Below are 13,536 nucleotides of genomic sequence, written 5' to 3' on the forward strand. Positions count from 1 at the left end.
TCTAAAAAAAGAGACTGAATTACTAAAATAAATTAAGATTAAGTTGAAGTACTAAAATGACTAAAATTGCTAAATAAAAGCTAAATAAAAAAGAAAAGCTAATAAAATCAGAAAAGCACAGAAAATTACTAAAACGTAAAGTATAAACATAATTAAGAAGTTAATTTAAAATTTAAAAATTACATTTCAGATATACTTCATTATATTTATTTATTTGCTAAATCAATTGTATATTTTTAAATTTTATTTATCCGTTGACAAAATTTCAAAAATATTGACTATTATAGCATTTAATAATGTTTTATTTATTTATTTATTTATTTTTTATTGTTCTTAAAGTACTGTACTCATAATAAAAAAACAGGTCAGAGGTTGTTTTTTTTCTTGTATATTGATTGTTTGTATTTTTCCACAAGAGCTGATGAGGATTCTAGAATCTTCCAAAGGGCAGACGCCAGCCGCTGTTGCCGTTGGTTACCATAGGGCACCACTTTACAGACCATAAACCTCCAGTACATGACTGCACTCGACAAAACACAGCAAACTTTGAACAAGAAACATCTGGAATTCATGAGGATGATGAACTTTGTGTCAAAGAAGTAAACATCTTGATTTAGTAGCTGTCTTCATAGCAAAGAAACCTCTAGAATGAGCGGGAGGAGATGCTGAGACCAATTCAGACAGCAGAGGTGCGAGGCCTTCAGGGTCAGAGAAAGGCAGAAACTACTGTAGCATCTGAAGGGAAAGTCATTAGGATGGGATGTGCGGCTGTAAAACCACAGCTTGTAAAGTCTGACAGCCTTTCAAAGCGCTCAGAATGAACATCAACCTCCCGGTTCTGGCAGATAATCACATTTTATTATATTTTAGTTTTGTTTAGATTTAGTTTTTTGTTTTATTTTAAAGAGGTTTATTTTGCTTTGCTCAGACATGTGATATGCTAAGGACAAAAAAAAAAAAAAAAAAAATTCATTCATTATTACTATACAATATTATTACAAAAATAATAATTATAATAAAATATTATTCACATAATAAAAACAGGAAAATGACTATACATAACTCTATAATAACAAGAATAATATTATAATAATTATAAATTCTCATAATATGACTTGCATGATAAATATACATATTGATAACACTACTAATAATTATTATTATTAAAAACAGTATTATTGTAAAATATGATTACCATAACAAATATTGGAAAAGCTGTTTTCCTCGCATTCAATACAATTATACAACAATACAAATAATAATTCTTATGAAATTCTTTAAAAAAAGACATAATAATAATAATAATAATTATTATTATTATTATTATTATTATTATTATTATTATGTCTTTTTTTAAAGAATTTCATAAGAATTATTATTTGAAGAATAATGAAACTCTTACGAAATACCCTAAAAAGACAATAATAATAATACTAATAATAATAATTATTATTATTATTATTATTATTATTGTCTTTTTAGGGTATTTCGTAAGAGTTTCATTATTACTTTAATTATATGAAAAATAACCTCAATTTAAACAAATCTTAATATCTTTACTTTTAAACTATAAAAACTTTATTTTTTGCAGAAAACTGCAGTGAGACCTTCTTTTATTGACAGATTCATAAATGATTCTCATCACAGATTTAGGAAGATGGCTGGCATGTACAAGGCAGAAAATATGGAAATCTGTATAAATATTGAAAAATCATGTTTGCTATAGTGTGAAGAAAAATAAATTGTTGTCAGCCACATAAAAGAAAAAAAAAAACGTTATTATCACTAAAACGCAACGCAAATGCTTTTATTAAATGCAATTTACAATGCAATTACTGTATTTTACCAGCATGCATTTTTGGGGAATTAAATCCATGAATTCCATGTTTAACTGGTTTAAAAAAAAAAAAAAAATAAAAATAAAAAAAAATTATATATATATATATATATATATATATATATATATATATATATATATATATATATATATATATATATATATATATATATATATATATATATATATATATGTGCTTTGTGTCTTTAATTTATGGTAAAATGATCTAAACTTCCTTAAAAGCCAAACAGAAAAAAGCAAGAAGCCCTACTGTGTAAGACAATAACATGTTTTAAGAGAATTTCTCTTGAATTCGGTCTCTCCACTGGGGATTTTAATCATAAGTCTCATTAAAGTCTGCAGCTCAGTAGGTTTTGGATCGGAGAAAGACACACACCGGGAGAAATCCGGCGAGGATTAGCGTTCCTGTTAACAGGAAATTCCATCAGTCACAGCCGCTGTGCGTCCCGCTGCGAGCCTTGAATAAAACGACAGCGCTTGACCTCTGACCTTACATGCGCCTGCAGGAACACATGGCTTACTTTTCACCTCTGACTCTCCAATCACTCCAATGTGAACGCACGGCGCGCGGGACGATCTGAAGATAACAGAGGCTGGTTTGGGAGGAAGTGCAGGGTCAGTAGAGGAGCGTGACGTACCTGTGCTGTTGTTGAGCGACTGCTGTTTGCATTTCTTGAAGTGGAAGCGTTTAATGGCCACCGGATGGCCTCTGTATTTGGCTCTGTAGATGATGGTGCCGCTGCCACCCTGTCCCAGGACATCTGCTGCATCTTCACTCCACTGCAGGTCACTCTTCAACAGGAACAAACTGAAACACACACAGAGATGCTCTGAACACAGACACTGTATGTATGTGTGACTCATATTGTTACAGAAGACTTTTTTTTTTTTTTTACTTTTTATTTATCAAAAAATAACGAAAAAAGTATCACGTTCCAAAAACTGCATTAAGCAGCACAACTGTTTCCATTGATAATAAATCAGCATATTTTAGAATGATTTCTGAAGGATCATGTGACACTGAAGACTGGAGTAATGATGCTGAAAATTCAGCTTTGATCACAGGAATAAATTACATTTTGCAATATTTTACATTAGAAAGCAGTTGTTTAAAACTGTAATAATATTTTACAATATTCCTCTCTTAATGGTATTTTTGATCAAATAAATGCAGTGTTGGTGAGCAGAAGAATTTTATAAAAAAATAAAAAATAAATTAAATTTAAATCTATCTGATAACACACTTTTACCGTAGTGTGTGTGTGTGTGTGTGTGTGTCTGTCCATCCATCCATCTACATATCTACACACACACACACACACAATTAATTTTGCATTTAATCAATACTTATATTTAATTAAATGCAATTAATTAAAAATGTAATTAAAAAAATAATTATAACCATAAAAATATATAACCTCAAACATTCTATTATAGCTATTCTAAAATGTATAATATACATACAATGTAATTATATTTAATTTGTAATTATATGCAAATGTAATTATATATAAACATGAAGCAGCTAAACTGTTTTTAACATTGATAATAATTAGGGCTGTCAAATGATTAATCACCATTAATCGCATCCAAAATAAAAGTTTTGTTTACATAATATATGTGTGTATACTGTGTATATTTATTATGTATATATAAATACACACACATGCATGTATATATTTAAGAAGAATATGTTATGTTTATATATTAAATATATTTATATATAATATAAAATATAAGAATATAAATATATAAATGTATATACATGTAACATAACATGTATATAATTTATGTGTGTGTATTTATATATACATAATAAATATACCCTGTACACATACATATATTATGTAAACAAAACTTTTATTTTGGATGTAATTAATCATGATTAATCATTTGACAGCCCTAATAATAATATAAATGTTTCTTGAGCAGCAAATCCTCATATTAGAATGATTTCTGAAGGATCATGTGACACTGAAGACTGAAGTAATGATGCTGAAAATTCAGCTTTACACCGAAATATAAAACACATATTTTAAAGAGAATATTTTTATTAATATTTATAAAAATATTTCACAATTTTAAAGTTTTTACCTTATGTAAATAAATAAATGCACACAGCCTCAATGAGCCCAAGACACTTCTTTCAAAACACGAAAATATAAATCTTAGTAACCCCAAACTAAACACTAGCCCTGTGTTTTGTTTTTTTCTCATTTTGTAAGATCTCTATCATGAGCCGACAGCTTTGTTCTCTCTTGTGGCTGCTGTGAATCAAACCCAATGTCTGTCAACGCAAAACGAGTCCATTTAGTCAGCCGTCATTCCTAATCATTCCCATTAAAGCTCCATTTCATCTGACGTGTGCTTTGAACCGCCTACAGATGCTTTCTATGCTCTCCCTCCACACCACTTCCTTAAACTTGCGGCAAAGATATGAACAGGAAACACTCATTTATAAGACATCAAGCCAAGAGGATTACGCTGATTGCATAATCATATAAATAATTGGCAAACTCATTCATCCCTTCTGTGTAATTAAAGACATCTCCGGCCCACACAGCTGAGTGTTTCGTGACGTGAAACTGTTTTTAATCTGATGCCAGGCAGTGTTGCTATTGTCACCTGAAATTATTAAATCATTTTTGATAACGGATATAAAACTGAAATAAAATAAAACAAATATTAGATTAATTAATTACTGAATAATACTACATAATTAAGATGAAACAATATTTGTGTGTGCAATGTTTTTTATGCTGACTATTGAGTCATTAGCTTAGCAACACCAGACACTTATGTGGTTTGATTTCAGTTATGTAGGAAAAAACTGGAATATGTTTCTAATACAGTTTGAAATTACTAACAAGGTCGAGCTAAACTGCTTTACTCACAAATCGTGACCTTTCAACTTTCTCTTTGAAGAGACGTTATACCAGGCCTGCTGTGAATACCAGTCCTAATGAGCTTACACTTGTTTTGACGTGATCAGCAGTTTGTGTTTACTTGCAGATACACTTTATTTATTCAGACTAACAACTGCATCAGCATTTTTCCATCTTACTCTTAAACCGTAAGTATTTAAACCGGGTCATTTGTGCATCTGCAGAATGACCAAAATCTGACCAGAATATAGTTATTTTTCCTGGAAATTCAGCACGAGATTTAATATTTCCTATTTTTGGACAATACAATCAATTAAACATTTCATAAATGAATGGTGTGTCATCTTCACATTTTTAAAAACTCAAGTTAAAAACAAAAGTCAATCATAATCATGCAAGAATGCCTTTTTTTGGATAATAAAGCAAACTAAATACTTCATAAATAATTATTCAAAAGATACAGTAAGGGCTGCGTTTCCCAAAAGCATCATAAACTTAAGTTGGTCATAACTCCATTGGTGGTGATTTTTTATATACACAAATATCTGATAAGTCTGATATGAGTGTTATTTTAGTATTATTTATATACTGTTATCGTTTTTACTGATATTTTGAACAAGCTTATATATTTTTTTATATGTTTTCAGTTGTTATGTGTTTTGTCATTTTTATTATTTACTTTTATATACACTAAACACTAAAAGTGGCATAGTTCAGAATTTTTTTTATAAATAGTTATGAATAGTATAGTATAAATATTTTAAGCATTATATTAGTATTGCCTTCATAATATTGCTATCACTATTATAAGTAATTATTATTTCTGTTTTTTTTTCACAAATGAAAAGTATAAATAGAAAATAGAGCAATTTATATATTTCTACAATTATAAAATATAAATGATAAATAATGATCGTGTATATAAATATATAATTGTAATTTTTATTGCATGCCACTATTTTCTTTTGATAATTTTTGTTTCGCAATTTTTCAATAGCGAAAAATAAATAAATAACAGAAAAAATAATAATATTTAAATTATATATATAAAAAAAACCTTATTACCTATAATAATTATGTCAATACTGAATAATTTAATACTTATGCAATATTTATATGTTTAAATACATGGACTCTGGCACATTTTGTGCTTACATAAATTAAACAAAAATAAATAAATAAAATATTAAATAGATTAATTGGTGGTCAGCTTAAATTTGGACTAAAACGAGTTTTCAAGTAATTCAGCATACAAGTGCTATTTACTTAGCTCCATTGAGTTTAGAACAGACCCAATGTGTCACAATATTACTTTTTTTTTTAAATGTTTTTATTAAAAGTCAACATGAAATCCACATCAGCCCATTCTTAATGCATGCTCCTGATTTTAATGTGAACAACCTATCACATGTATAAATTCATGGCATCACAAATGCATCTTTTTACTTATTTTCTGATAAAATCAAGTCTTGCCCTACATTTTTTTTTTCCATTAAAGAGGGACGTGAACATGTTTCAGCTAGAGTTGCTTTGCAGCTCAGTTTCCCAAGAAACATACAAAACTAAACCATAAATGCATTGTAAGTCACTTCTGATGAAAGCTTTTGCCAAATGCACAAATGTAGTAACTTTGAGATTTATCAATTCATAAAGATGCGATTTTTGACTCCAATATGAAGTATGACGTCCGACACTTTTATTCAGGCCTGTGTCACAAAAGAAGCTCTCCGAAGAGATTTGTTTGACGTGGCTCAAAGACAAGAGCTGCAGTTCAAACATTTTAACTTCAGAATTAATAATCCAATTTATGCGATGAACCACAACCGCACAGAAAACACAGGCATCATGCAGAGTCAGGAGCACGGCGGCCCACCGAAAGCTTGTTTATGTGTGTGCTATAACTCAAGCCTAACCCACTCTGAATCAGCTCCAGTAAACCCATGTAAGCGCTGGTTATTAGGACAAGGTGTGCAGTGTTTGCACTGACTACAAAACCTACAGCAGATGCTCAGTGCAGCACATACACTGTCTATGCCAGCAGGTTACTGCACAAGACACTGGACTAGAATAGGCTAGGGCCAAAATCATTTCACAGCATAGTAACTTTATAATATAATAAATACTATTGTTCAAATGTTTGGGTGTTTTTTTTGAAAGAAGTCTCTTATACTCACTAAGGCTGGTTTCCGTCACTTTATACATACAATTTCATACAGAAACTGGTATGACAATGTAAAAAAAGGTCAAAAGATGGTTAAAAGTGTAACTGTTATCATACCGTGAAGGGAAGTCGGTCATGAAGAGCTCGGGCACCAGCTCCTGTAGCGGGACGGGTTTGGGGTGGTTGGGGCAGGTGATGTGCTCCTTGTCCACGGCTGCCAGGACGCAGTCCTCCATGTTGAAGTAGTGGACGGTGCTGTTGCTGGAGCCGGACAGAGGCAGTGGGTCGGACCCTCGGGGCCTGGAGCTGCAGTACGGACAGGGCGCGTACTGCTCAATGAGACGAGAGCCGTCACTCTCACTGCCCGTCAGCGCTGGACAAGAAGAAATCATCACATGCATGTTAATGATAAATATACGGTGTTCATGTTTATATAAAAAGACATTAATCATGGCTTAATGAAAAGGGCTCAAGAGAAAAAGGCAGATTTTAATGATTATTAAAATGAACTGAATCCACTTTTATTTATTAAAATAAATAAAAGTGGCTACAGTGACTGCTTGGCTGAAATAAAACAAAATAAAAATTCTAAACAAACAATTAATAAATAAATATGACTAAATACATAAAAAATAAAAAATTGTACTGTGTCTATGAGACAAAATGAAAATTCTGTTGTAAAATTTAATTAGTTTGTATGGTTGATAATTTGTCTAAAATAATAATACATGATAATAAATAAATACAAAATAATCAACTAAAACAAAAAATAATAAAATAATTTAAAAATTAAATTAAATAATAACAAAAACATAATTTTAAGCCATATCTGAATAAATATATAAATATCAAGATGTATATTAAATGTTGTCATGAGGCTTAAAATAAATAAATAAATAAAGAACAATAATAATAAATATCTGAATGAAAAATAAATAAATGAAAAATAAATAAAATCACCCTTTTATGTAATAAAAGAACAAAACATAAATATCAAGATGTATTTTGTTTTGTTAAAAGACTAAAAAAAAAAACAAATCAATAATAATAATTATAATAATAATAAAAAACAATTACTATAAAATAATAAATAAACAAATTACCCGTTTAAGCCATCTATAGTAATAATAATAATAATAATTAAAAATAAATAAATAATCAACAAATACAGCAAAATACATACATATTGATCTGTATTTTCAGTTTTGTTTGTAGGATAGGATGATAAATATATATTGATTATTATTATTGATTGTAAATAATGAAAAATCAACTAAATATAAATCAAACGATAAAAAAAACCCTTTCTGAGAAAATAGATATATCTCATGTGTATCAGTGTTGTTAAAAGGCTGAAAAATATCTAGATTGAAACACAATCAGCATTACATGCATGTGTTAATAATCTCACATGGCAGTGAGTTTGTTTATTGTGTGGTGTGTCACATGTGAAGTGCTGCTGGAGCAGGTGTGTGCTGTAATTAACAGGCTTTGTGTGGACTAATGAATCCATCACTGCTGCTGCAAACACTAGTCTGACTCATGATCCCATCTCTACAGTTCAGCGTGTGTTTGTCTGACTGACAGCGTGGCAGCTCTGCACTGACGCACAGCAAACTCCCACAGTGCAACACTAACACCATACAGCTGCACGTCCATATTAATAACCTATAATAATGGGTTTAGGATATTTGTCAAGATATCATCACATTCATCATAACACGGTTTTGTTTTCTGTCAGACTTCTGTCTTATGTTCACAAGTGATGTTCGTACTCCTGTTCTGCATCGAGACTCTCATGTTTTATCATCTTAGTCTAGTACTGATTTTCAATACTTTCAATACTACTGGTCCTGTCTAGTCATTGTTCAAATAATATTACTATAAAAACAGATATTTAAGACACTATGTTCCCCATTTAAAGCTGTTTAAATGCCCAGAAAAATGCACATTCTGTATGAGAAACAGCTCATGGTGAATGGAAGAGTACTCTAAACTGAAGGTAAACATTTGATCAGCTCGTGTATTCACTGGGAATGTCTGTGTTATATCCAGGCTACCGTGTAGATGTGTGCACGAGATTTAATCTATCAGAGATCAACATCTAGAGGCGTCCTCACCAGGAAACCACTGCTCTATGAGAGAGTTAACGTGATCGGTGATGAAAGCCATCGCTGAGAAATCCCTCGTCTCAGACTGACAGATGATCTTGATGCCTCCGCTTTTCTTCTTCTTCCAGTTCAGGTCAGACGACTCCACGCTGTGGATGAGAAACAGAGTCAGTCTCTTCTTATCAGTGTTTTTCAGATACTATTACAGTTTTAATTAATATTTTAATTAACTTTTATTTTGTAAATATTACGATTTCATTTTAATTTTAGTTTGTGTGTGTTTTTTTCTTCTAATTTATTCTGTTATTTTTATTTTTAAAAATAAAATTTAATTACATTATATATTAAAGATAATTTATTAATTTTTTTAATCAGTAATTATTATTATTATCATTATTGTTTATTTTTATACTCACTATACATCTATACATTTCTGTATTTTCTCAGAAATGGCATGAAATAGTAATTAATACATTTTGATATTTAGTAATATTTAATAATTGTTTATAATAAACACATGTATCCTTTGCAGAGGAGCTAATCCCATAATGCCCTGCAGCAAAATATGTCCAAGATGCCAGATACAGCATTATTTTAGTATCATTAATCTACTATTATAGTATTTATTAACATTTTGATTTAGCTTTTATTTTCATATTTTCAATTTAATTTTGTTGTGCTTTGTTTCGTTTATTTTTTTTTTTGTATTTTATATTTAGCTTTCATTTATTTTCATTTCAGTTAGTCATCAAAGCAACATTTAGATTTTTCACTATATATATATATATATATTATATATATATATATATACTATATATATAAAATAATGTTATTTTTTAAATTGGTAATTATTATTTACTATTGTTTGGTTGTTTTTCAACCTTTTGACATCAAATATGACATTTATGTATTTTCTCAGAAATGGCTTAAAATGCTAATTCATTCTTCTTTTTTTTTTTTTTTTGACTTTTTATTGTTTATTTAGTAACATTTATTTTATTAATTGTTTGTATATATATATATTATTTTAATTCCGTTTTATTTTAATGAACAAAAACATGTTTTTAGTTAAAGGGTTAGTTCACCCAAAAATTTAAATTATGTCATTAATGACTCACCCTCATGTCGTTCCAAACCTGTAAGAGGAACACAGTTTGAGATATTTTAGATTTAGTCCGAGAGCTTTCTGACCCTCCATTGAGAATGTATGTACGGTATACTGTCCACGTCCAGAAAGGTAATAAAAGCATCATCAAAGTAGTCCATGTTACATCAGAGGGTCCGCTGGAATTTATAGAAGCATCGAAAATACATTTTGCTCCAAAAATTAACAAAAATTACGACTTTATTCAGGATTGTCTTCTCTTCCGGGTCTGTTGTGAGCGCGTTCACAACACTGCAGTGATGGCGCTGACGTACAACGCTGCTGACGTATTATCTTTGTTATTGGGTGCACCAGAAAACACGTCAGCAGCGTCGTACGTCAGCAGCGTCACTACAGTGTTGTGAACAGACACGGGAGAGAAGTCAATGCTGAATAAAGTCATCATTTTTGTTTTTTTGGACCAAAATGTATTTTCGATGCTTCAGTAAATTCTAACGGACCCTCTGATGTCACATGGACTACTTTGATGATGTTTTATTACCTTTCTGGACGTGGACAGTAACTGTACATACATTCTCAATGGAGGGACAGAAAGCTCTCGGACTTAATCTAAACGATCTTATACTGTGTTCCGAAGATGAACGGAGGTCTCACGGGTTTGGAACGACATGAGGGTGAGTCATTAATGACAGAATTTTCATTTTTGGGTGAACTAACCCTTTAAAACTAACAACACTGGGTGAATGAAGTAAGAGAAATGTTGATAAATATTTTCTTATTAATTAAATATCAAAAAATATAAAAAATTAAAACAAACCCTTACTAACCTCAGATATCCACCGTCAAAGGTGACTAGCAGCCCTTCTTTCCAGTAGATGGTCTGACTGCGCCGGACGCGGAAAGTGCTGCAGCGATTGCGCTGCTGGTTCCCCGCAAAGCTGTAGATCACCGTACTGTGGTTCCTCGGGTTCTTCGTGACCTTTTTGGTCTCGAATGCCTATTATGATAAATCACAAAGACAGTCATCAAAATCAGTCGACTGAAACCAGGCAGACATGTGAACACGGCCTCAACGACACTTTCACCTGAGAACTCATGGAAGGAATCAGTAAAAATACAGCTGCAAGTAGCAACTACGTGGCCAAACCTCCAATGGGTTACTGAATGACTCACTGAGCAGATCTGGTTGGTTTATAACTTTTACACTGATACACTTTTGACCAGTAGGTGGCACTACATGTGCATGATATTCTCAGGGCAATGTGGCGTTGATACAAAGAAAAACTGTGTGTCGATAAGCAAAAGCTTTGCCAAGATAATGACTCACTTCCTGTTTGGTGTCTTCCCCAGCAAAATTGTTAAGGCTTTTCTGGAGAATAAAATCCAGTAACTGAATTTGTGTGGTTTTGTCTTTGTCTGTGTGTGACCTGAACCAATTTTGGTGAAGATTCAACAAACACTGTAAGAGGAAAAGCGAAACAAACAAAACAAATATGCAAAACTGGTCCAAAATAGTACAAAGTGGGACCTCAGAAATACATTACGTTTTTGCGACAGATACTTTTGCACTTTGGCCAATAGGTGGCGCTGTTACCAAACGGTTCTTGTGCAATGATTCATAGCAAGTTTCATATCAAACAGCCAAAGTGTTGCAAAGATACCATCTGACTTCCTGTATGGCATCCTGTAATGTAATGTAATGTAATACAATACAATACTATATTATTATTTATTTAATGTTATACTATAATAAATTATATAATTGTATTGTTTAAATAATATAATTTTTTTTTTTATTAATTGCTTTTTTTTTTTTTTTAAAGATATGATATGAATAAGTTTTGTTTTTTTTATATTTAAAAACAACAGTAATATAATTAATATTTTTTTAATAGTTGTACTGTTATAATACGATTATAATAATAGTTGTATTATAATATTTTTTCATTGAAAAATATTTTTTAAAATATTTCTTATTTTGTACAGTATAATATGATATAATTATGATTATAGTCATAGTCAATTAGTCACAATATTTTGCTTAATAATTTTAACAATAATAATACTGATAATTTAATAAAATAATTTATAGTCATACTATAAATAAAACTGTTATTATTATTATTATTATTATATTTTTCTTAAATATATGATCTTTTTATTTTATAGGAAATTATTTGAAAAAATAATATTTATTTTGTTGAAAACAAACAAACAAACAAACAGATAAATAAATATCAGTAAAATGGCAATAAGATTTTTTCCCCAAACAGCCCTATGCATTACCAAATTCTGCCAAAGGGCTATTTGGGGAAAATTAGACTGCGAAAGCGTGCAAAGCGTCTTAACATGCGGTTTCATGGGCTGCTGTGGACTCATTGTCAGCGTGTGGGCTCTAATTCTCCGTTTGCAATGACTGCAATTCTGACTTTTATTGTTTACCTGCACATCCATCTGGCTTAAACTAATTAGCATCCTGGCTATAAAGCGCTCCCAGAATCCCGCAGGAACGAAGCTCATCTTAAAATGCCTCTGAATGGAGTTGTTGCTCTGGTGCCGAAAGCCGTGGATGTCCAGGGCAGGTTTGGGGGGCAAAAGGTGGGGCAACAGATAACTATGAAGAGAAGAAAGAATTTCTCAAACTCAGTACTTCATACATATTAAGAACATTTTATACATACGATGTATGTTATTAAAAACATTATTATTACATACTGAAACATTATTTTAGGAAATGTTCACAATAAAAATACGCACTATTCATTTGCAGAAAAATAAATAAATATACATTTCATATGGGTTAAATATATATTCAAGTTAAGAAGAATAGAAATATAAATACAAAACAAAAAATAAAATATTATTACTATATATTATAACTTTAATTAATAAATTAATTGAATTAAAACTCAATACTTGATTTAGTTCACAATATGTATTAACGTTAAGAAGAAAATGTTATTTATATGTGACCCTGGACCACAAAACCAGTCTTAAGTGTCAAGTTTTCAAAATTGAGATTTATACATCATCTGAAAGCTGAATAAATAAGCTTTCCATTGATGTATGGTTTATTAGGATCAGATATTCAATGTTTGTCTGAGATACAACTATTTGAAAATCTGGAATCTGAGGGTGCAAAAAAATCTAAATACTGAGAAAATCGCCTTTAAAGTTGTTTAAATAAAGTCCTTAGCAATGCATATTACTCAAGTTTTTGATACATCTACGATGGGAAATTTACAAAATATCTTCATGGAACATGATCTTTACTTAATACCCTAAAGATTTTTGGCATAAAAGAAAAATCGATAATTTTGACCCATTCAAAGTATTTTTAGCTATTGCTACAAATATACCCCAGTGACTTAAGACTGATTTTGTGGTCCAGGGTCACATATATATAAATTGTATGT

At 30.5% G+C, this 13,536-nt stretch overlaps 1 protein-coding gene across 1 annotated transcript in view; it reads right to left on the reverse strand.

The window, feature by feature from the left end:
• Positions 1-13,536, reverse strand: part of LOC109087591 (leucine-rich repeat serine/threonine-protein kinase 1-like) — an 82,569-nt gene that overhangs the window by 25,249 nt on the left and 43,784 nt on the right. Inside the window, exons 23-27 of the mRNA XM_042761332.1 lie at positions 12,563-12,734; positions 10,948-11,117; positions 9,025-9,164; positions 7,022-7,277; positions 2,497-2,666 (exon numbers count right to left, since the gene is read on the reverse strand). Coding sequence (XP_042617266.1) covers positions 2,497-2,666; positions 7,022-7,277; positions 9,025-9,164; positions 10,948-11,117; positions 12,563-12,734 — 908 coding nt within the window. The remainder of the gene's footprint in view (positions 1-2,496; positions 2,667-7,021; positions 7,278-9,024; positions 9,165-10,947; positions 11,118-12,562; positions 12,735-13,536) is intronic.

The sequence above is a fragment of the Cyprinus carpio genome, chromosome A7, assembly GCF_018340385.1.
Source record: "Cyprinus carpio isolate SPL01 chromosome A7, ASM1834038v1, whole genome shotgun sequence".
Taxonomy (NCBI): domain Eukaryota; kingdom Metazoa; phylum Chordata; class Actinopteri; order Cypriniformes; family Cyprinidae; genus Cyprinus; species Cyprinus carpio.